General features: G+C 39.9%; 2 protein-coding genes across 2 annotated transcripts in view; one reads left to right on the top strand and one right to left on the bottom strand.

Moving 5' to 3' along the window:
* Nucleotides 1-23,808, bottom strand: part of LOC143144910 (alkaline phosphatase) — a 422,761-nt gene that overhangs the window by 177,116 nt on the left and 221,837 nt on the right. The gene's annotated exons all lie outside the window — the stretch shown is intronic.
* Nucleotides 1-23,808, top strand: part of LOC143144531 (caspase-1-like) — a 79,497-nt gene that overhangs the window by 48,408 nt on the left and 7,281 nt on the right. Inside the window, exon 4 of the mRNA XM_076307035.1 lies at nucleotides 9,523-9,640. Coding sequence (XP_076163150.1) covers nucleotides 9,523-9,640 — 118 coding nt within the window. The remainder of the gene's footprint in view (nucleotides 1-9,522; nucleotides 9,641-23,808) is intronic.

Genomic DNA, 23,808 nt, shown 5'->3' with positions numbered 1-23,808 from the left:
AATTGCAATGTATTTCAATTTCATTAAAATCTTCGATTACGGAAAGTGATCGATTCGATGGGGAACGAGTCATCTTCCGATTAATCATCCTGCGTATTTATCGAAGAGACATCGGAATCTATTTCATCCTGTTTCTTCTTCTTTTCTCTATATATGTATTTCTTTCCACGTAGTGAAATAAATTCCAATAATAATAATAATAATAATATAATTATTATTATGCACTCATAGAAATCAATAAAAGTAACATAATAATTATTACATTAATGTAATATTAATAATAATATTGAAATACCAATACAATACCAATAATGATATTATTATATTAATATTTTAATATTGTACTACACAAATTGATATAATAATATTGATCTTATTATTTGGAAAAATTTCCTACGTCCACGAGTCAATTTTCGTACCTGCTGATGGAATTATACAGTTAGTATATTCCATCGAATGGGATAATTGGTGTGCCGATGGGTAATGTTCCACGAAACCCGAGCTTTTCGAGTCGTTCGCTTTCCGCGCCATGAATTTCAATATCAAGCATTCGTCGACTGGAGGACGGAAAAATGTAAATATCACGCGCGATGATAACGTAAATCTTGATTTCCTTCGCGATGTAATCCGATCCAGATCTTATCCCATTTATCAGCGTCAGTATGATCTCTCAAGGATTCGCAATGCCAGAGTCCCATTACCGCGGGATTGTTGCGTTCTTCAACGGCTCGCGAAACACGTATACCTCCCTATACAATGGAACTGTTCGCGAAAGGATAGCGTGAATAATTAAATTTATTCGTAAAAAAGAAAAAGAAAAGAAAACGAACCGCGTTAATTACGGAACGGAGATTTCCGTGTAGGAGAAAGGAAAATTCGGTTTCCACGCGGCAAATCGTATAATACCGCGATGCTTTTCGTATCCTCGAGAGGACGACGTTTTTCGTAGGTTCGCTGGTGAACGATGAAACGTATTTTGCCGTGTTTTCTTGCCCCCGATCGCGCTCCGTGGCTGTGTTGTTTTATTGAAATACGTAAATCGGTCCCGTCGCGATTCACCGTTCGAATTCGATGTTTTGCCATTACAGCCGACCGCGATTACGGTTCCAATGCGGACAAAATTGTCCCCGGTAGTAACTCGTTTCAAACGTTCACCGGAATCGCGGTAGGGTTTCTCGTGAAATCCGCTTGCTCGCGTTTCGAATATCGGGATGAAACGTTGCCCGTCGCGTGGACAAACATCGAACGTGAGTTCCGCGCCGTGGAGCTCGTGGGTAATGTTCAATCGCAAACCGACCCAAACTTGTGACTCAACGTGCGAACGCATCTGGACAACACTTAAAATACCGTGGAATCAGATCTGTCCCAGAATTCAGCGATTGTAGCGTGACGGGACTGTTACACCGTCACTTGGCGAAACGAATACGTGAAACCGAAATTAATTCCAACTGAGGATTATTTGAAGAAAATGAACTTTTTCAGCTAAGAAGAGATTCTATCGTCGCGCGAATCTACTTGACTTTAACACTCCGTTAGATCGTAGCAAAGGGAGGTTTAGCAAGAGATACAACGTGTATACGGTTAGAAGACTGGACTTAAACTTGGCTTTACTCGTACGAGGATCTATATATATTGTAGGATCGTTTTGGACTATGGTGGACGAGAGTGGGAACTTGGGCAAAGTTTAGCCGATGTTGTCTGGGTGCTACTGTTCCTGGACCATGGTTCGTTTTTGAACCAGTCGCAAGGACAAAATTCGGCTGGCGTCATTTGATGATAGGTTAACGATGAATCGTCTTCATGTTTCGCAGTGGATTCGACGAATCGTAAATTAGAAGATGAATGTTAACCAGTCCTGAACCGTACGTTTTCTTTCTAATATGTTTTCTACTTTTCCTTCTTCGTTTCACTCGAGTTCTTGATCTCTCTTGAGTAGAAAGGGAAACGTTAAATGGCATTTCGCGTTACGAAGAAAATAAAAATAACCGTCGAACGGAGAGAATAATCGACAAATGGTAACAACGAAGTGACAAATGGTAACAAATGAGACTCGTTACGAGAAAAATTGACAATAATTGGAATACGATCATTAAAGATGAAAAGAAGAAGAAAACGATACTTTGAGATACAAAATCCTCATTTGTTGAATAATTTTCACGTTCGTACGACGTGATCTTTCAACGTCGCTCGTACCTTTCGGACAATCGCAATTGCAACTAATTATAAATTAAAGACACTATGTTTTGCATTCGGGAGCGTATAATCCCGTTGATCGAATATCACGAACTATACCGAGATGTTGTCCACAGTGTACCATCGGAAGGGACTATTAAACTCCGAATAATTAACCGTCTCATCGTTATTCAAATCGGACAGACTAATGGCTACGAAAGACCCTCGAATTTCAATTTCTAGCGGTTGTAAGAATGCTCGGTCCAGTGTGATATTACTGTTGTAATCTAACACGATTCCATCCAGGCGCGCGGACAAACGGACAAACAAATTACAAGCGGGATTAAAATCACGTACGGGAAAAAATAAAAACCGTTGGTTCGGGAAGTTTCACCTCGTTTCTAATCCACGGATACTCCCAGCGTTCGATTAACGTCCATTTGCATCGGATACGGTCTTCGAAAAAATAAAACGTTCAATTATTTTCAAGGTATCGCGGACACTTGAATCTGTACGTTGAATCTCGACAACAACGAAGATTCCACCATCGATCGATCCGAGCACATTACGCTTGGAACGTTTCGAACGCTTCGATCGTCTCTCGAATGAAAATAATTAATCGCTATCGAGTCCCTGCAATAAACACTATCGGGGAAATTTCTTCGAACGAATGCTTGTGTCACGATGTTTCCGATTGTTGTCCGGTCGTCGTTGTATCGATGAAATTACATACAGAGGAGGAAACGATAAACCTTCGAACGATTGTAAACAGAACCGGGACCGGTATCGTATTTGTTTCGAACAAACTTGTCGTATAACGAGCAAATACGCTCGGATTCCATAGAACGTTGCACGAGCGTTCACAAGTACGCGTAATTAATTAATAATACCCTCATGAATAATGCGGCTTCGTAATTCGTGCGTTCATTCTGTCCGCGATAAATGAACATTCGACGTTTCGAATATGTTTCGTAGATTCGAAATCGCGTTCGCGAGAACTCGAGTCGCGTCGGCTCGTTGCTGAAACGAACAGAGGTCGATGTAACCGCGACAACGTTGATTATAAACACCGCGATGGTTAACGACGAATCGTGAAATTTACGATGATTTTTCTCAAAAGAGGTTGGTTGCCTCGCGCGAGGAATTAATCACGACCACAAAGGGTTACGAGTCCGTCAACAACAGGGACACGGGAATCGAGGGAACAAACTCGTTCTCGCGAACAGGGAAGAGCCACTAACGCGCTGGTTTTCCGGTTCTTCGTGAAAAGTGGAGAGCCGGCGCGCAAACGGAAGTGGAAAAGACGACATAGTTAATTATCCGTACAACGGTTCAAAGGGACATGAAAGAGTTTTATAGTCGACGAGGTTACTTCTCAACTCGTTTAGCGGGCTCTTAAGTACATGCTACGTTGGAAACGCGCCGCGTGGCGACGTTCACTCACGAAAAGTTTCGCGACGACACGGTAACGTACATATGTGATAAACATACGGAATGAAGATCGTTGAAAGTGGGATACACGCGAACCAGTATAACGGAACACGGACCGGTGCAACGGAAAAAAGAAATAAAATGTAAAAACACCTGGATGAAACTATTGGGTCGTTCGTAAAGTCATTTCGTTCTCCAAAATGGAGAATATATAATTTCGTAAAATGTTTATACATTGTAAAAAAATCGTGTTTCGTTTCCACCGAAAAAAAACGAAATGACTTGCCGAACGAGCCAATAATTTATCCGCAGAGTTGGTAAATTTCTACCGATCCGATACTATTCGAAAAAGGGACTTGTACAAAATACCGATAATGTATCGATATTTTTCCGTTGTACCTTTGTAATCTTTGTGCGAACCGAAATACAAAAATTACGTCACACCGACACATTTAGCGGTACAATTTTTCAAAATAACGACTTAGAACTTTAGATGTTGCCATTATACTGAAACTCTTGGAAAAATTATACTGCGATAGAAATGATTGTTGTTTTTTATTTTTCATTAATTTCGTCAGATTTCTCTGAATATTTCCAATTATTGATCCTACTTAGTTATGCGTGGTTTATAAAATTATTGGAATTCAGGGCTGGAAACGAACACGATATTACAATTATCATTGGAATACCGAAAAATACCGATATTTTATTTCTTTATTTCGGTTATACTCGTATATCGGTTTCGGTGTAGCTTTACCGGTACGTATCGGTATGAAAATTATAAAAATAATCAGAATCGATAGAAAGGATAAAATTATTTGTACACGACTGTTGGGGTAATCAATGGCTTCGATCGATTAATAGGCACAATGTACACTTTACTCGGTTAAATAGTATCGGTTCTTGGTAACGAATATTTGGTCCAAATAGGCGAGTTGCCCCAAAGTTACGGATCATTTGATTGTATTTACAGCGTTTCACATTTCCGTGGAACACATAATAAATTTCAACTCTGGAGATTCAATTTGTTTGCGCTTCATCCATCGAGTAATATCGGCTCGAGGATAATTTGCAACAATGATGCGCATAGTAGTTTCAAATACCCGTTTCAACTAACTCGATGAAACGTCTCGAACAAATTCGTATGATTTTGATTCCACTCTATCGGCCGGGGCTGAAACGAAACACTTCAACTACTTGGAAACTAGAAATGCAGTCTAAAACGTTTGTAACGTTTAATTATCCGGCTCGGCCAGAACGGGATTCAAAGGCTTTAATTGAAGGTACAACGATTGCAGCCATGCTGCTATAATTTTTACAATTCGAAAGCTACCACTTCGAAACTACACTCCATTATACGCTAGCTAATATCAGAATGCGCTCTTTTATCGAAACACGCGATACTCGAACCTTAAATTAAACTCACAAAGAAGCCGTAATAATACGAACGAAACGTTCGATTTATTTGTCGAATAAACTGTATAATTATACTTGCTGTGGAAAATCTACGCAATAATTACTTTTCTCGAAAACATGTCAACGAGTAAACGACGGAGACAAAAACCATCGGTTTATTATTTCCAATGGCAATATCACGATATCGAATAAACGATATCTCGTAATGATAAAAATGTTTCAGCAACGGTCCAACGGTATTCAATAAATATTTCCCGAATCGCCGATGATTTATTTCCAAACTGCAAAAGTCTTTAATTATTTTAAGCGAAAAATTTCGTAATACTGCACACCCCCGTTAAATTAATTTCAACCATTCGACAATTCCAGTATCTCGATTCTGAAATACATTCCTACGTAGAAATAATAATTCGAGATCCCCCATTGTAATGATCCCCTCTGTACTTTAATTCCGAGTAAAAAAAACGCATAAATCTCATCTAGACAACGGTGCGCGTTTCATCGAATAACAACCACGCGAAACAGAAATACCAAGGCTTTGTTCGCGAATCTCACAGCACGAGAGACCAGGATCGTTCTTTATTCCTCTCTGCCGAATTCGTGTCCTGGGATACCGCTGCCTCTTCAGTTTTTCCCGGTTTTTTTCTTAAAGTTATCGCTTCTTACCGCCGCACAGCGATGCATTCGAATGCCAAAAGCGGAAAAATATCCTTTTGAAAAAAGTATCTCCTTTGTCGAAAGATTTTATACCGTTAATCAACTCCGTCGAATCGAATAGAAAACTACTAGCGATCACGAACGACACGTGATTTTCATTTTCGCTTCTTTTGCCGACTTCAAGTGCAACGTTCTACAATTATCAATGTCTCGCGTAATTAGACAATCTTCGATTGTACAAGAACTGTAAAATCATCGTAGTTTCGTTATTTTTTTACACGAAATCGCAGACGCTGGAATTAAATAAGTCAGATATACATATTCGAATTTCGTCTAATCACATTTCGATATCACTGAACACTTTTTAGTTATACCTTGTTGAATATATATCATTCTCATTTTAAAACGAATGCTGTACAATGCAGGGATCTTTTTGTTGCTCTTGGAAGAAGTAGAGCCTCGAATTTATCGCGGGAGAAGAATTGACTGCTACTAGCTGCTATTGGGAAAGTTGGAGGGGTAAATTGTTTTGCTGCGGGCATTGTTTCGGAATCGCATGGCTGGGGGCACTGTTGAGCGTTACGTAATTAGTTTATCCATAAATAGGCTTCTGCTCACCTCAAATTGTTTGATATCTGACCTCGGAATGAAAGTCGACAAAAAATCTGAACCGTGTTCGAAGGAAGATAGGGAATTGTTTCTCCCGATTGAAACGTCGGAAAAGTGTATGAATGACACTTTAAACGAGTACTATAATGGTTTTTGTACAGTACACAATTTCAGGCACTCCTCAATATCAATGTATTATATATTGTGCATTTTTATTTGTGCAAATGACCTTTTAAATGCGTATAGTGTAGTCAGTAACCCCAGTTACCAGTTAGCTGCACGCGTACAAGATCGATCTTCAAATGCATTCTTCTCGACAACGTAGCCTTCGATGCAATTTCGTTATTCTATTTTTCCATTTTATTTCGAGCTACGGAATCTTCCTGACCCTATTTGTGCCCCGTTTGGCCTACAGTGCGTACGCAATATCGAATAAAACGTGTATTATTTATTTTCGACCTGAAATCCCTACGTCATTTGTAATTTCACTTTTTTGATTATCGAAGAATCCAAGAATACGTTCAGACTGCATAAAGTGAAAATGTCAGAGATAAATATATGCGATTTCAATCGTGAGATAACTTTTTTCATTGTTCAAAAATTCAAAATATGAGAATTCGGAAGTCATGTATTGCTGATCGATTTGGTTAGAGAATGAAAACGAGATGTTTGCATAAGCAAACGTATTTTTCATAAATACACAACGATATTTAAAAATGAAATTAATATCGATTCTTCGTCCGATGGTAAGCAAAAGATTATACATTACGGTACATAGAAAATATTATAATATCTAGACGTAGAAGATTTTTGTCGTTACCTCGAGAGTACAACAAAATAACAAAATAATTACGTGTTCCTGAATTTATCAGCCAGTGTGTTTCAAGTAAAACAGTTTTTGCAAAATTTCGAACATTTATTCGACTTTCCTAATGCGTAAGAAAAAGTTACAATTTCTTTGCATATTTTGAGAAATCACGTTTTTTTCCTCGTATTATCGATCCGTGTTCAATGTTCTTTTTGGCTTCACAGATTTCTGTTCAATAGCCAGGAAAAATTATAAAGCACCGATTGGTAGAAAATTAAGTTGTCAAAAATACTTTTCGGTATTTGTATACCACTGTGTGCCATCTTGAATTCTCTCGACATGATTTCCGCGATAATGTCGCACTTTGAACGGAATACAAAAGGAGCGGCACTTTTCTTGCCGAGAAAATGGCAGTTGGGTGATTGTAAAATAAAACGAGTGAAAGATCGACAGGTACCGTGCCCGAGAAACTGCACGAGACTAAAAGTAATCTGTTGCATAAAATCCGCGTTGCGGATAGGGCGATATAAATCCGCGAAATTTATTAACCGACGCGGAGATGGATTGGCAATGAAATTCGACGGGCAAGTTTATATAAATAATATCCGTCGCGGCAATATATTCGAGGTATCGGACCTTTGTTTCTCTGGATTTATGTCCGCCGGTTCCGTAGAAACGAAAACGATATTCGATTGCGGCAAGAATTTACAACGAAACAAATCACGGCAGTAATAAAATAACTGAAAATTCACGAGACGACGAGTTCGCGCGATTTTAAACTATTCAAAAAACGTAGAAATTGTAAAACGTTTTACGACTTCTTATAATAAAAGAATCAAAGGACTGTACGTCCATTTATTCGATCCAATGTGTAAAACAAAAACGAAAAATCTATTTCTCTTAACGAAGTGGATCGTAAGAAGAAGGTTCTTGTAAATATTAAAACGAACTCTCGCATCCAGATTGAGAAGAATATTTTTTTCGATAAAACTTGTTTTGTTGTCGAACGAATATGTTTCTTAGTTACTTCGCTCGTTTAATCTCGTATCAGCGAATATGTTTCTTGGTTACTTCACTCGTTTCAATCAATGTACGTACACACTGTGGGCCAAAGGAGGTAGAAACGGGGTCAGGGAGAGTTTATGGCTCGAATAGTACAATAACGAAATTGCATCGAAAGCTTCGTTTTCGAGAAAAATGCATGTGAAAATCGATCCAGTATGCGCGCATCTAATTGTCATTAGTGATTCTGCTACAGAAGTTTGATGTTCGCCTGATATAAATGTAGCGCGATTCGTAATTCGAGGTACAATTGAGGTCAGGTAGATTTTACGGGACGAGGTAAGACGAAAATCGAGAACAAGAAAATTGCATCGGATGCATCGTTTTCGAGAAAAGTGCATTTGAAAATCAACCGAGTACGCGTGCATCTAATTAACGAGTGGCTTTACGAATTCCATTACAGTCGTTTAAGGTGTTTCCTGCACACCTAACGCATTAGTGTCGGAGCATTTCCAGCGAGTTTAGAGGCGTTCGCGACACTTTGCTCAATTGCCCGAAGGATTCTAACCGAGCGACTTTCGTCACTCAATTTCTACTAAACGTAAATAAACGAACCACATGATCATCGTTATTTGCTGTCTTTGCTAATGTCGTTGAGCGAAAACCAAACGTCGAACTCGGATTTCGTCGCTCTAACGTAAACACAGCTCGAGTGTCTATAATCACGAAATAAAATAAGAAGTTGCAAACTTATTCTCGAATACTCTGATTCGCGAGTCGTCTGTTACGACGACTCTGAGGTGAAATTGAACTACTAATAGCGTTTCATCAATTTATTTTAACCCTTATCGTACCAAGACGATGAAACTCGGTATATGTTTTTTCTGTGTTATTTCATAACTGTTGGAAATACGTAGCTTGCAATTTTTCTGTGTTTCATTACTAACCGTAAACAAGTGTTTGAGTCGTTGCGAAACAGGTGGGTCACAAAGGTGGTTTCGATAGGTTTGTCACGATTAATAGGATCGATGTTAAAACAAAAGTACTATCAGTGTAATTGATATAAAAATAGAAAAACTATGGGGCCTTTTAAAGATTTTTCTTGGTAAAGATCATTGACCATCCCGTCTTAGTGTGCCAAGAATTAAAACAGAAGAGTGCAAAATTTAACGATGTCACATGCACGTGCATCATCTGCTACCTGTATTAAAGCGCGTTTATAGTGAAATTTATATATATATATATACTATGTACCACGAATTGGGGACCACTTTGTATGGACAAATTTCAAGTGCTTTAACAACGATCTCAAAAACGACAGGGTTCTCATCGACACAGAGTAAACCTAGTCGCGTGGTCTTAATATTGAGAATACTGCATCGTTGCAACTTGGTTGCAGAGTTACGTATGCGTTTTTGTTTTCGCAGGCCTGCCGTGGAACAAGCGTTGACGATGGAGTGACAATGGGGCATCAGACGGATAGCGTAGAAGTGTTCACCATCCCCACGTTAGCGGACATCTTGATCGTTTACTCTTCTTACGACGGTATGTATTTAGAAATGCATCTATACAGAGTAAACCAGGCAATGCAATCACCTTAGATCGTTCTGTTGACAGTGGATCGATCGAAATTTGATTTACGTAGCACGTCATGGTTTAAAGAAACCTTCAAAATAGTTATTGTACACTTCTTATCAGTTGCTTCGTTGGCAAAATTTTGTAACGTTACCTTCTGTCTTTATAGATGAATTCTTTAATTTTATTTGTTCTCCAACCGAATCGAAGAAACAATGCAACAAATATTTTTTACCTTAGTCAAAATGATGTTCAATGTGGGGCCCATTAACGGTAATGCATAAACGACAATTAAATGACTACGCTAGTTTTTTCTGTGACATACATTTATAGCTAAATTTTCGGAGCATATTTGTAAATTTTACAATACGATTGTAGTTGATCTTCTAAGTACTAAGATCGTACAAAACTCTTTCAGCTGAGAGATTTTTTCCCGTTTCTGCAGAGCATACGGAGAAAAAATATCGTCGTAACATCCGCTAAAGGAGGGACGTAAGAAAATTGTATATTTATTCGTAAAAAATTAAAAGTGACCTTGAACACTTCGGAAAGAAAAGAACCGATAAAAAGTGTATTATAGTCGTTCCAAAGGCCTCTTTGAGCCATGTTGTGCCATACACGATAAATTTCGATCGGTCCACCGACAATAGCGTAATTTAGAGTGATCACGTTGCACGATTCACCTTACACAATACACGCAGTACTGTTCATAATTTGTCGAACGATCGTACATTCTAACTTTGTAAATTAATAACTTCGTTTTCGATTGGAATGTATACTCCCTGGTGTCGCGAAACGAGGCAAAATCTATCGAACATATTTTCGAACATTCTTGTTCATTTATTCTTCACCGTGTCTTTATTGAGCCAATGTAAGAGTACGAAACAAAAAGCATAGAGTATGTAACCAACTGAAACAAGAAATACGTAAGGTGAAACGGGCGAGGTGTAATTAAAGCGAACTAATTGAAATTTAATCTCGTGTAGCCTGTTAACCGAGTGTCTCTACTCGTTACTCGTCAGAAATTACAATCATGGGTTATTTTATCACTCCGAAGAACTAATTTAACCATCAGTGTCTCGGTTGTTTTCTTCGAAAAAGTCGACGAGTAAAAATGCACTTTTCCTTCTGCGCTAAATTCATCGTACATTTCTTCTTCTCGATATCGCTCGGAAGCTGTATTATCAATTTACGTTTCTTTGGGAATTATACTTTTAACAATCCTGTAACGAAACGATTATCGTATCGTTAATCTTCTCGGAAGCCACATCGGTTACACCGATTTACTGCGCACCAACAGCAATTACAAATCGCTTCTCCAAATACAAAGACAAGTACGGGCACTGCACGTACATCACTCGAACACTTGCTGTATATCTAATTAAGCTCTTTGCGGTGTTAGCGGAGCGAAGAACCGATGAATTTTACCGAAAATACTTCGATGCGCCTCGACAGTCGTACAAACGAATTAACGTGGAAATTCGATTACCCGATTAAAGTGAATCGTTGTTTTCGGTATTCCGAGTGTCTCCAATAGTAACTGTGCTGCATACATTTTTCCTATTATTTCTTGCAATAATGAGTTTCATAAAAGTTGCATCAAGGGGACCGATAATGCAGCGAAAAGTGTCCTTTTATCCCCGTCGTTTAAGCAACTTTTTATCCTCTCTTGTCGAACGGAACGTTACACGATATAAACACTGTTTTTATTCGATTAAGGTATAAAGAAAATTTCTTGAACGCCTTTACCCTACTTTTCCCTTAAATAGGATATTGCTCTCCTTTTGTCCGTGACGTCGTACATCTTGCCGAGACGAGTTCAACGTTTATCACGATTATAACAAAAGACCGTATAAAACCATAAAATTAACGATCCTCTCTTTCAGATAGGTGATCAAAGTGGTCGCGTATTTCTACGTTCTCGTTATCGACGAATTGAACGAAGTACACGGAACTACGACAAAACAAGTCATCGTAAACAAAACACAATGGAAATTGTAACAAACTTACTACGATCGAAAGAACGTACTATTGGATCCGTATATTTGTTTATTTCCAATTAATGTTTCGATGCTCGACAATTGGCATAAAATTGTACGAAATGATGCTCAATGGACACCGAATGCGGTATTTCAAAAGCGAGTTACCGAATTAGGTCGATCCGCTGTTTTACCAATTTTTCACATCTTGATGACGTAACAATTTTAACGAAGCTTCGTCCAAGTCGCGTTCATTGTTACACGGCACATTGTACAACCTTTATTTGCCAGAAATGCTTTTAAAGTTCGATGGGAACATTTTCGATTATTGTGAAATTTTCACCGCATTCGCAACAAAGGAAAATGAACTAACGATCCTCCGTTTCGGGCACGATAGTCGTGTACTTGAAATTATGTTGTAATCGCACGTCGAATAGTTTCTAGATCGGCGTGGAAGCCGAAATCAATGTGGAGGGATTTTATCGATAACCTTCTCTCGCGCAGTGTATACAGGTGTACGAAGGCGGTAACAGGAATATATTCGATTTAGTGGATCCAGATTTGGACGATACAACGTATCGACGCGTGTGTGATCAGCAGTTGCAGTGTGCGATAGCCGTTTGGAATATTAGGCTTAAGGTGGAGCAACCTATCGACAGATAGCTCAATTGGCTGCAACGGCCATCGGGCAAATAAGATTCGGATTTCAATCCTTGTCCAACACAGCGATCGCCCGATTCGTTTTCTTCGTCCACGATGGACGAAGCTCCGTCTACCATCGAGCACTGTTTAAAATAAAAATGGGTTTACTCGACCCACGTCCAGGGCTGCCGATCGGCTGGATTTCGAGCTGGCCGGATTTTTCCCTCTAAAATCGATCGTTCGACCTAACTCGGACCAGCCTACCAAAATGTCAGATTCTTGCCTCCATCTTTCATCGTTTTTCCAACGAAATATAAAAGTTCGTTCCTCGGGACGAACGAACTCGATTTTCAACGTAAAATAATACTTAGCGAAAGAAACAATTATACATCGAAGATGGTATATTCGAAGATGTGTACGATTGTCGAGACGCGCGAGGATTCGGGCCATTAATGTGCCACGTGAATCAAAATTCTATGCCTCGAGGCACAATCGTAAATCTCTCGGTAATATAATCGCGGCAACGATATTACCGTCGAACGAGTGTTACCGCAGTCGCATCACTCTAATTGTAATAATTACAGTCACAATCGTACATACGTAGTTCGAGTTGTAGGTAGGTATAATTTATCATTGTTTCCGGGAGAATCGAACTTAGTGCGTATCGAAAACTATTCGAACTGTAAAATGAACGAGAGAAATGGAACCTCCGAGTTCACGTGCCGACAGTACCGAACTGGCTCTTAAAAAAATACAGTTGCGTAATTGTACTTTCAACGAAGAGTAACTACAAAAGCTGAGTTTGCAAATTGGATTGCTCGTGACAAAGACCCAAATTACGCGCGCTGATTAAAATGTAAAAGTTCTTCCTCTCTAAAATATGACGGTACAGTTCTGCGGTTACCAAACACGCCAATAGAGACACTCGCGAACCATCGACGAAGCTAAAAGGTATTTCGACCGAAGTCGCGAAACGATATTTAAGAATAAAATTGTCGAGTTGTGGAATAAAAATACCAAAGAACGAGACCAAGAAATCTCGAGGAATTGAAATCGAATAATTTTCTTTCGTTGTTATTTGTACACTAACGCGTCGACTTAAAAAAGAAACGCGTGTACCAATTATTACGTTCTCTCCCTTCTCCTTCATCGTCCAAAATCGAACATTGCTCGCGCGAAAGATGGCAGTCCTGTTCGCGTCTGTCGGGGATCCTTCCTTTACATCCGAAGCATGGAATACATTTCGTAACACCTGTTCCGTCGAGAATTTACGTACACTTTATCCGACGGAGTTATCCGCTTATTGCGATTATCTCCGTAAGCCCTGGTTACTAAACAAATGTATTCTCTTCATCCAAAGAACCGTTTTCCATTGGTAAAAACGTTACCGATCTCCTTTCGAGAACACCTTTTCCAGAGTTTGGGGATCATCGATAAAACTGCGCACACTTTCCTCGACACTGTAAAGTCAATCGTCGAATTTATTACACAGCAATGTCTCGTACGATCACCAGATTTGTCTCGTTGTACGATAGTCGCTATCACCGCCAACTGTGGGATCCTCTTCGAACCGATGAAGCGTGAAATATGACACGAATCGGTTCCTACTTTGTAAGAAGTCGTCGGCTGGCATTGAAAGATCGCGGAGTTAATGAAAAATAAAATTGAAAAATCATTGCTTTTATTCTCGTGGAAATATTTATGACTCGTTAACGAGATTCTTTTCGATGAGAATAAGACCAAACTATTGTAGAGGAAAATATATATATCTATAGGAAAATATGCCCGTTCCTCTGTTATAATAATATATTCCCTGTGGATTACAGATGGAAATATAGGGTCTGCGCAAGCTCACGACGCGTACAAAAGGAAAAGTCAAACCCGCTCGCAACGCGGAACACACACACACACACACACACACACACGCGCGCGCGCGCGCGCGTTTTCTCGAAAACTCTTTTTAACTTTTTCTCGATACCGGTCGACTCACGTCCGTATAGGTCGCTGGTTACGTTACAACTCATCTTTTGTCTTTCGCACTGGGCTTCGATGAGTTATCGATTTACCGAAACAGTCGCTCACTCGATCGAAACTTCACGCGATTCGTTCGCGCGAAACTCGTCCCTGCACTATTAGGTTGTTCGGAAAGTCATTTCGTTCTTTTTTTTTTTGGTGAAATCGAAACACGATTTTTTCAGAGTGTACAAACATTTTATTAAATTATATATTCTCCATTTTGGAAAACGTAATATTATACTATTCGTTGTAACATAATCGCACCGATCGTTTCGCGCTCCGCGTACTGTACAGTCTTATTTAAGAAAAAGTTCATTTCGTTGGAAATGTTCGGGGCTGGCAAAGTCCTGATGTACATCGCTGCGAAATATCCGGTGCAAGGCCGGGGCATTGTGTAAATAATTTCGTTCGTTCCCAGCCGCCCTAAACCGCTTATTTTCCAAGGCACATTTTCAAGAAACGCAACGAAGAAACGGGGTTTAAGAGGGTCGCGCGGACGACAAGCAAAGAAACTCCACCGGGCATATCCAAGCCGATTTCCCCAGTTAACATGCCACGATGTACATTTTTCCCATCGGCCTGATCCCCCGGGGGGTAATTAACCAGTCTCCGCGAAATATTATTAACGCGACACGACCGCCCGGGGCAGTTTCATTTACGCCCGTACGATCGCATAGTTCAGCTGCACCTGGAGCATGCAAGAGGACCGTGTATACAGGGTGTAACGCTCAACTTTATCACCTGAAACGTTTCGCCTTCTGTTGGGATAACAACAGATGTGTTGCGTACTTGTGTTCTCTGCGCACAGTTTCCCAGCGTGCATCGTACGTTCGAAACGTTTCCATTTTAATAAGCAACGAACACCCCTCCTGTCGTTCGAACGTATCGAGGATCGATTACTCGGTTCGAAGCGAAGAAAATTTATCAACAATATCGAGACGTTCGTCGTTAGTGATTTCTTCTTAAAGTGTGCAACGCGTGCACAAATGTTTCGTGGAAACTCGTGTTCGAAACAGTCGACGCGAACGTAACAAGGGTACTGCACGGGGCTGCGAACGATCTCGAACGATGTGAAAAACACGATTGAAATTGTTTCGTTCGTAAGTTGCGTTTCCACGGGGGCGAAACAACCGTTTGGAAAAATTCTAATCGCTAAATCTGAGTTCCATCCGGGGGCGTTCTCTCGTATCTCTCCGGTACGCTGTCGTTAATCGAGGATGGCTCGATAACAGCGATCGATCGCGTTTCAAACGGCCACGTTTGTCTCGGGGAAAGGACCCGGTGATACATCGAACGTGTCAAAAAGAATTTCCATTCCGTTCGGTAATATTTCCCGAGGGAATAGCGGGGATCGTTCTCGGTGACGCGTCCTGTATATCTCATCAGGCAGCGTTGTATGCACAGATGCGTCGCGTAAATACTTAGCCTTGTGTGCAGCCAAGTAAGCTGCTTACCCAAAGTGACGCGTCTCGGAATAATGGGACTAAACACCCGACAGTGAAAAGGTGTGAACACAAACGAGTCGGGGATCTTTTGACTGGAATCGATCGTTCGCGAGCCGAGTAATGCGAAATAATTTTTACAATTCGAAATTATAATCCACCGGTCTCTAATTTATTAATTAAAGAGGATAGTCGTGGGACAACGGACCCTGAGAACGTAATCTAATTAAGCTCGTGCATTTGTTGGACGGAAATTAATCGAAGTCCCAACGTTCGACAATGTCGGTTAATTAACAATGTTGGTCGATTGAAGAGGTCGCTTGTTAAAATTATCACGGTCAAAGCTCGCGAATTGCGCGAACGTTCGTTAGTCTGGTTTCGACAGTTTCTTTTGCCGATAAAACGAGAGCCGACGATCCATAACAGGGGAACCGATACCGTGGCCGATTGTCGGTCCGCAATTGTTCGTAGACGAGCGAAACGACAGATTTATTGGCCGCCGTTGCGGATATCATTGACTCGTGTCACTGGCCGAACATCGATCTCATCGGCCGTGTCATCGAAATGACAGAGTAAAATATTGAGCCGCGCGTCATTTCGGATCGTTAGCCGAGCGATTTGCGTCACGTGGAAACAAACGGGAGTAATTGACGAGGATACGGACGCCGACGAATGCAATTTATTGGTTTAGTTAAATCGTTCGTAAACGATTTTCAACGCGGGAGTTTCTACGCGATCAGAAGGGTAATTAATTCTGTAATCAGGAAGCCGGTTTATTTGTTGGTTCGTGGAGTAGGATCCCGATTATCTCGATTGTACGACAGAGAGAACGGACAACGGAGATTTTTCGTTCTGCGTAGACGATTATAAAAATATATAAATTGTTTCGAAGAGTTCGGGAAATAACATCAACGACGATGTGGAAATTTATCGTGAATTACATTTCTTAAAGAGGATATTACATTTTACACTTCCTTAACGCCAATGGTAAATTCGCTCTCTGATTATCGAACAAAGCACATTGGAACTGTATGGTTCCAGTCTTGATTATCATAACCACAAATACAATTAGCTTCGTTTACTGTGCCAACACGTGCAAGAGAGGCAGGCAAATTACAATAATTGAATCTGCATCTGTTGAAAGTAGCAACGAACTCTCGAGTGGTACCTTTATTTGCGAGCCAAGGTTTGTTTTTATTCCCGTTCTTTAGCTCTGCCTCGATCTTTCACCGTAGAAGCCGCGCCGTGTTTAATTTACAATTTGACTCGAATGTTCCTGACTCGAAAGTCAATCACCGGGACGAATAAATGTTTATTCGTCGGACCAGTGGTAACTCTTTCGACAAGAGCATTTATGCCTCTACGTACGAGAATCCAAAAAAAATTCTATTTCGCCCTTATTGTCAGATTTCAGTTCGAATTCTTTACATTTCCTTTCAATCTCAAGGATTTGTTTTCGCATCGAGTTTCCGGTTCTGGAGGCTAAGAAGAGCACCGAGAGAATCATAAGTGAAATGAAATTTTTTACCAACGGTTTAAAATTTTTTTCAATCCATTCGTAGACACCTCGTTGCGGTGAAACATTGTTTCCGTATTGTGTCGAAAGTTTTTGACGAATCGCTGCCCCTGATACACTTTCTGACCACAAAAATCGTACCATCGAACGTTAATCTTCTTTGATGGGAACAGAAAGCGGAGCAACCGTGATTAACGATGATCTAACGGTGATGGATGTAGCATAACGAGGCTGAATTTCTGTGAAAACGATAAGACGGTGTCCCTGAACAGCGGTGTTGTCGACAGGAACGAAAATAAAATTTCATCGCGAATAATTATCGACTCACTTTCGTATTTCGTAATTCGACGTTCCGTTCTTACGACACGAGGGGATGATTCGTCCTACCAAATCCAAGGACAGTCCATATGTTTGCACTATTGGCGCTAATGGCGCGCAAGGATTTCTGTAAACTGTGGGAAGCACAGCTGGTACAACGTTGCGGTGTTAATGTTGATGTCAGTCAAACGATGCTTGTACATATATCGGTACCCGCATCAGACAGAGCGAGATTAAATTTAACCGAACGCGAACTCTATTAGGTGTCAGATTGAGTAATAAGGGCGTTTGGATTTTGAAGACGCGCGCGTTTCGTCGAGCGTTATCTCGAAGCTCGAAATTGTACGGAAAAGGGAACAATTATTGTGCACAAGAAAGAAAGAGTTCGAGCGAAAGAATATTCCGAAATACTGACTCTGATAGGTATCCGTAGAGTTACTGTGGTAACTCGTGTTTCGGAAACGCGAAAATCGATCCTACGTTTTCAAGAACGGAAACGTAGATACATTGCGCAACTCGAAATATAAATGTTTGCGTAAACGTAATTTTAGTTCGGTTTCTATCAGGAAATCGTAACGAATTTGACAAGTTCCTCGAGCGAGTTCCCAGCTCCTGAGCGAAACTGAAACGAAACAATCGTGGAATCAATCGTGAATTGTTGTCTGGATTACTCCAGGACTGTTCGATGAAAACAATAAACGATTGCAGCGGTATTTAAATAGCATCTTCGATATGTGAACTGTGCGTATAAATCTGGTCGATGTTCGTGTTTAATGCGCGGTCGTGTTTTCAATTTTGAAAAGAGGATTGCTGGCAATCGAATTGTACGGAAAATTACTCGATAACGTACTCGAGGCTTTCGGTAACAAAAGATTGTTAATGTATCTCGTATATCGAACGAAACGAAAGCCGCGTGTGTCGTGTGCGTACCTTATTGTTGGCGTTTAACAATTTCGAGCTTTTTGTTTCGCTCGGAAATATGTTATTTGCGTACACGCGTCAACCTGTTTTTTGCATAATTCGAAGTGAGTTCAATTATTATAGTTGTATATCTATACAGAACAATAGAACAATAAAAACTGTACAAAGTTTTCACGAAGTAATATCGGAAGTTCGTCATTCCGTAATTGCTCGTTACATCGTTGGAAATGTATCGTATTAAACGTAATAGGATGTTTCGTTACGCGGTACACGAAGATTATTTCCACGCGACCGCTTCAATTGAGAGTTTATGGAACTGTTGCGGCATTACGTACAAGTATTTAGGTGTTTTGGGAAAATATTGCGCGTCTCGAACCTTTGATTTGACAGTCGTTAGCTACGATGGTAGAGAATTATTCAAAACGACGATCTACCTTTTGAATGGAAAATATTATCGAAACGCACACCGTTTCAAAAGTGCATCGTTGCACCAAAAGGTCAATAGTTGGGCGGAGCAACGTTTGGATATACACACCAGGTGAATCGTAGAAAAGCACCAAAATGTTGATTTTCTTGAAATTAGCTTTAAAACTAAACTCTAATAGTCTTAACAGTTTTGCAGATGTCTCCTTAAATACCTTTAAAAAATAGAAATTATACAAAAAGATATTCTAAATAATTGTTATGCTATTTATAATATTATTTAAATCCTCTTTCAAAATCATAAAAGATATGTCCCACTTTTTCTTTTTTCAATTAGTTTATCAATGAGATACTTCGTTGTGTTAACTTAAATAAGACACTCTGTATTTTCCTTATTAATGCAAAAGGAACTTTTCAATAATATATTAATACACGCATTATTTTAATGGACGGTTTAATAAATCGCATAATACATATTGGGACATTATTTGCAAATAAGATATACTAAGCTTGACTCGTTTCATTGAAACGCTATTTCTGCTATCGCAGCCTTCTAAATTTCTATGCAAGAATAGGTTTCAAACTCCTATTCAAACTCGTCCCGGAATTGAATAGGTTTGTTTAAATTATACTGATTAGTCGCAACACACACGCAAAGCGATTCTCAGTTTCTATTATTACACCGCTCGAGGCAATTACAGGATCGTTTATTTAAAGTGGTTAACAGTTCGGTGCTATAACGATTCCATAGTAATTGTTTGGGGACGTGATTGTCGATTCGAGTGTTTAAAATATTTACCTATAGAAGAAGCTAAGGAAATCGTCGTCTAGCCAACGTCGATGATTGTAAGGTTAATTTTGTATATCTGTTCAAAATATTAGATTTTCCGGAAAATTCGTTCAAAATCTTCCATACTAGTATGAAATTAAAACACAATATTTTATTCAACGTGTAATTTTATCGAATCGAATATGCATCGTTTTGTACCACGACTTTGACTCATCTTTCGGGTAACTGTACAATTCGCTCCAAAAAGAAACTTCCCTTACATCGAATGTTTACATCCCTACTTTAGTTTACAATCTATTAGTTCCCTCCTACAAGCACGTTCGTTGTCGCTATTGTCGATTTTCTTCACCGTACTCGACCATTAACGACACAATAGTGGGGATACAAACACTCGTTTGCCTTCTCGTTGCAAACGAACAGTAATCGTACATGTTGCCTCCGACAATAAATAAATGGCATTGACAAACATTCGGTCTTCAACTGTCTATGGCTGTCGATCGCACAAGAGATCGTAAAACAGAGACTAATACAACTTTTAAACATCACGATCGCAACTATAGATAAAATACAGTTATAGTTATTTATCCAATCGGTCCATCTTCGTTCACAATTATTGCTTCGAAACCACTCCAACGCCATTAATTTATCGTTGAAGGTGTAACCTTTGGATATACACAATATACACACACGTGCAATCTTCATTGAAATCCGTGTGAAGATAAAACAAAAAATATCAAAAATATATCGACAGAAATATCGAAACAACACTGGACGAAACGATGAAATTTTCAATTTCTCTTTCGATTATGTGTAGGTCGTGGCCACGACCCGTACAACGTTCCCAGAACGATTAAAACTCGTTACAAGTATCGACGAAACTATTGACAGCAGTTGAGTAGGGTTAACACCTCGAGCTAACTACAGGTTGATTGGTTCCTTGGTGTTAGGTTTTGCGTTTATCGTAATCTTTGCGTGGATGCACCAAGTTCGCTGACCTCGTTCAATTACCCCTGATTGGATGATTTTCCGACATTCGTCTCTCGGGCACATCGACCCTATGCGCTTCGAGAGGAATGATAAAGTATGGTAAACAAGCTGGTTTCTGTGCACCGTGGGGATTACTAGGCTCGTAAACCTACGTAACTGCACCAACGTTATACAGGGTGGAAAGAAAAAAGGGTCAGTATCTTTTAGAGTGGATAGTAGATCTACGATAGTGCATCTAGTTGTGTTCAGTAGAAAAGTTCTACTAGACACAAATCGAGAAACTAATATTTACATAGTTACGAACAATGCTATCTTTCCGTTTAAGCGATTGGCTTCGAGAGCCATTGTATCGTATCGAAACAATGGAGCGTTTTCCCCTTTTTTCTCAGAATGTGTCTCATAATAAAATAATTCTGTGTTGCGATACACGTGTGGAGTGAAAAGACAGATAATCCATTGTTTCCGTACGGTAGATAACGCCTGGTGCGAGCAGATCACTAACCCTTCTGTGCGCAATCAAAATGTGCATCGTTGTTGCACAATCGAGGTATCCGGATAACGTACACAGCACCACGATACATTCGATATTAGAGCGATTACTTTTATTTCATCGATTCTCGAAGCTGTTAATTTTCTCTCTCCGTAACATACCGAAATTTTAAACAATCCAAGCGAAAAATTACTCGAAACTACGATACAGTGTCGTATTATTAGGTTGTTCGGAAAGTCGTTTCGTTTTCCGAAATGGAGAATATATAATTTGATAAAATGTTTTCTAAAAAAATCGTATTTCATTTTCGCCGAAAACAAACCAAATGACTTTTCGAACAACCAATAGATTAAGGACAGTGATTTCAATAGAACCTTTGAGACAACTTAGTATGGAAAAATTATCCGGCTGTCTGGAATAATATCTGAGACGGATGAAATGATGAAATATTTAAAACCGTCGATACAAGAATCGAATTGAAAACGAAAGATAGTCATCGGTCGAAACGTAAGAATAAACTGACTACACTGTGCAAATGTCATGTTAGACGAAATCGTCTACTCGATCTCAAAATATCGAGGCACTGATATTGAATGTAAACGGATGAAAGAGCTAGACGTGAAGCAGTAGTTACGGAAAAATCGGAGATAGATATTTTTCCGATGGCAAGGAAAATAATCAGAATGCAGAATTTGATTTACTTGAATAATTAAGTACGAGTTATAAAAACGTAAATTGTATATTGAGATAAGAATAATATTTTCGTATTATTTAATCGTATTATATCTATTATTCAATTTTTATATCATCGTATCATCGGTTGTACACGATTTTATTTTCTCGTGTATCTCGTATATCTTACGAAATACACGAGTACCCGAGCAATGTTTGTCAACTCGGGTATCTCACGAGTAATCCAGTTACCCGAGTACTCTAAAATCAATCGTTCGTTTCATTGCCACGTTGGTTTGTCTATCCCTACAACTCCTTTATAAAATTTTCAACTAAAATTCCTCCAATTACATACATTTATCCTTCGTGAATACTCAAGTACCTCGGTTGTGAATCGACCGTACAAGTTTGAAAGTCGATCGCTTAAAACTGCTCTCAGAATTTTTCTTTAAAAAACATCGCCCAGTATAGAAGTCCAGAGAACGAATTTCGAAGGGTTTTGCGATATTTGTTCGCAGTTCGTTATCAGAAGAAACGTACAACTTCCACGACACAATGGTCGAAGGGAAACAAACGATCGTTCGTAACTTTGTAAATATTAGTTTCTCGACCCGTGTTTATTAGAACTTTTTCGCCCCCTTCGGCGACTACTGTCTACTCGAAAAGGTTACGAATCGTTTTTCTCCTTTCCACCGTGTGCGCGTGTCGTCGTCGCGGTGAAAAAAGTGTTCGAGAACACGAAAGACGCGTACTCGCCCCGTGAATGTGCGTATCGGAAATTATTCCAGGCGAAGACGTGCTTCGTTTAATCGTCGCGAGGATTTAATGGTAGCTAGGCGTTGTAGAACGGGATACATTGGCTCGCGCGAGCTCGTCGACGAGGCCGGTTTTTTAAAGCTTCTACACGATTGTCCCTGGCTTCCATGACGCGGTGCACGCTTTTCACGCCTCTCTCGGCACTTCGCGCCAACCAGACCGCGTATACATCTCCGACAGCCGCGTTAAGAGAAGCTGGGCTTCCGTCCTCGTCTATTGTGATCGATAACGAGGAACAAAGTGCCTCTCCGCGAGGCAGGAAGCCCGAGCGAAAAGTGCCGCGAATACCGACGAGTCGACGATGGAAAAACCCGACGACGAAACTGCTGCTTTTAGAGGAGTGGCTGTCGGCACGCTGCGAGCACTTTTTCGGGTGTCTTTCTTCCCGCGAGCGGTACGATAATGAGATACGATTAGAATTTCGTCGTCGAAATTTTCACCACGAACGCTCAATTTTTTTTCAACCGTACACGGCTGTTCCGTTCTCGATTGTTTCGTAAACATCTCGCGAACGAAATACCGCGTTGTTGTTCGTTCGACGTTTCGACGAAGAGTAATAAAACGATAGCGATGGAAACGCGAGATTGGAAATAACGATGGAACAATTGAAAATAACGATACGAACGGCTGGTGAAAGAATGTTATCTATTGTATAATAACGTATCGATTCGCAATAAGAGGAAACGAATTTTTAACATTTGGTCCGTCTGGTGTTACAATTACGAGTCGATGTACCGAGGGAGACGCGAAACCGCGATCGTCGATACCGCAACCGTGTACGCTTTTGATATAATTTATTAGAGAACGAGATATCTCGTAATCCGATTCGGACGCACGTACCGAGATGTTCCCGTGCTAATGTATCACGATATTTATCTCAGACGTGTGAAACAATTATTCTAAGAAAGAGGTCGCGCGAAAAGAATCATTCGAAGGAAGAGACTTTTGCATCGTTCAATTTTATCGTTAGTAAGATATATGTCCCAATTATTGCCACTTTGAGCTTATCGCGTAACTTTGTTTCATTATTTTAGAAGTTATTTAATCTAGAAATTATTCTCCATCGGGGCACAGGATTGCTTAACGTCCCCTTTATATGTGAACATTTGTTCACACGTTCGATACG

This window comes from Ptiloglossa arizonensis, chromosome 3, assembly GCF_051014685.1.
Source record: "Ptiloglossa arizonensis isolate GNS036 chromosome 3, iyPtiAriz1_principal, whole genome shotgun sequence".
NCBI lineage: Eukaryota > Metazoa > Arthropoda > Insecta > Hymenoptera > Colletidae > Ptiloglossa > Ptiloglossa arizonensis.
The sequence above is the reverse complement of the archived record's forward strand: the minus strand, read 5'-3'. Positions and strand labels throughout refer to the sequence as shown.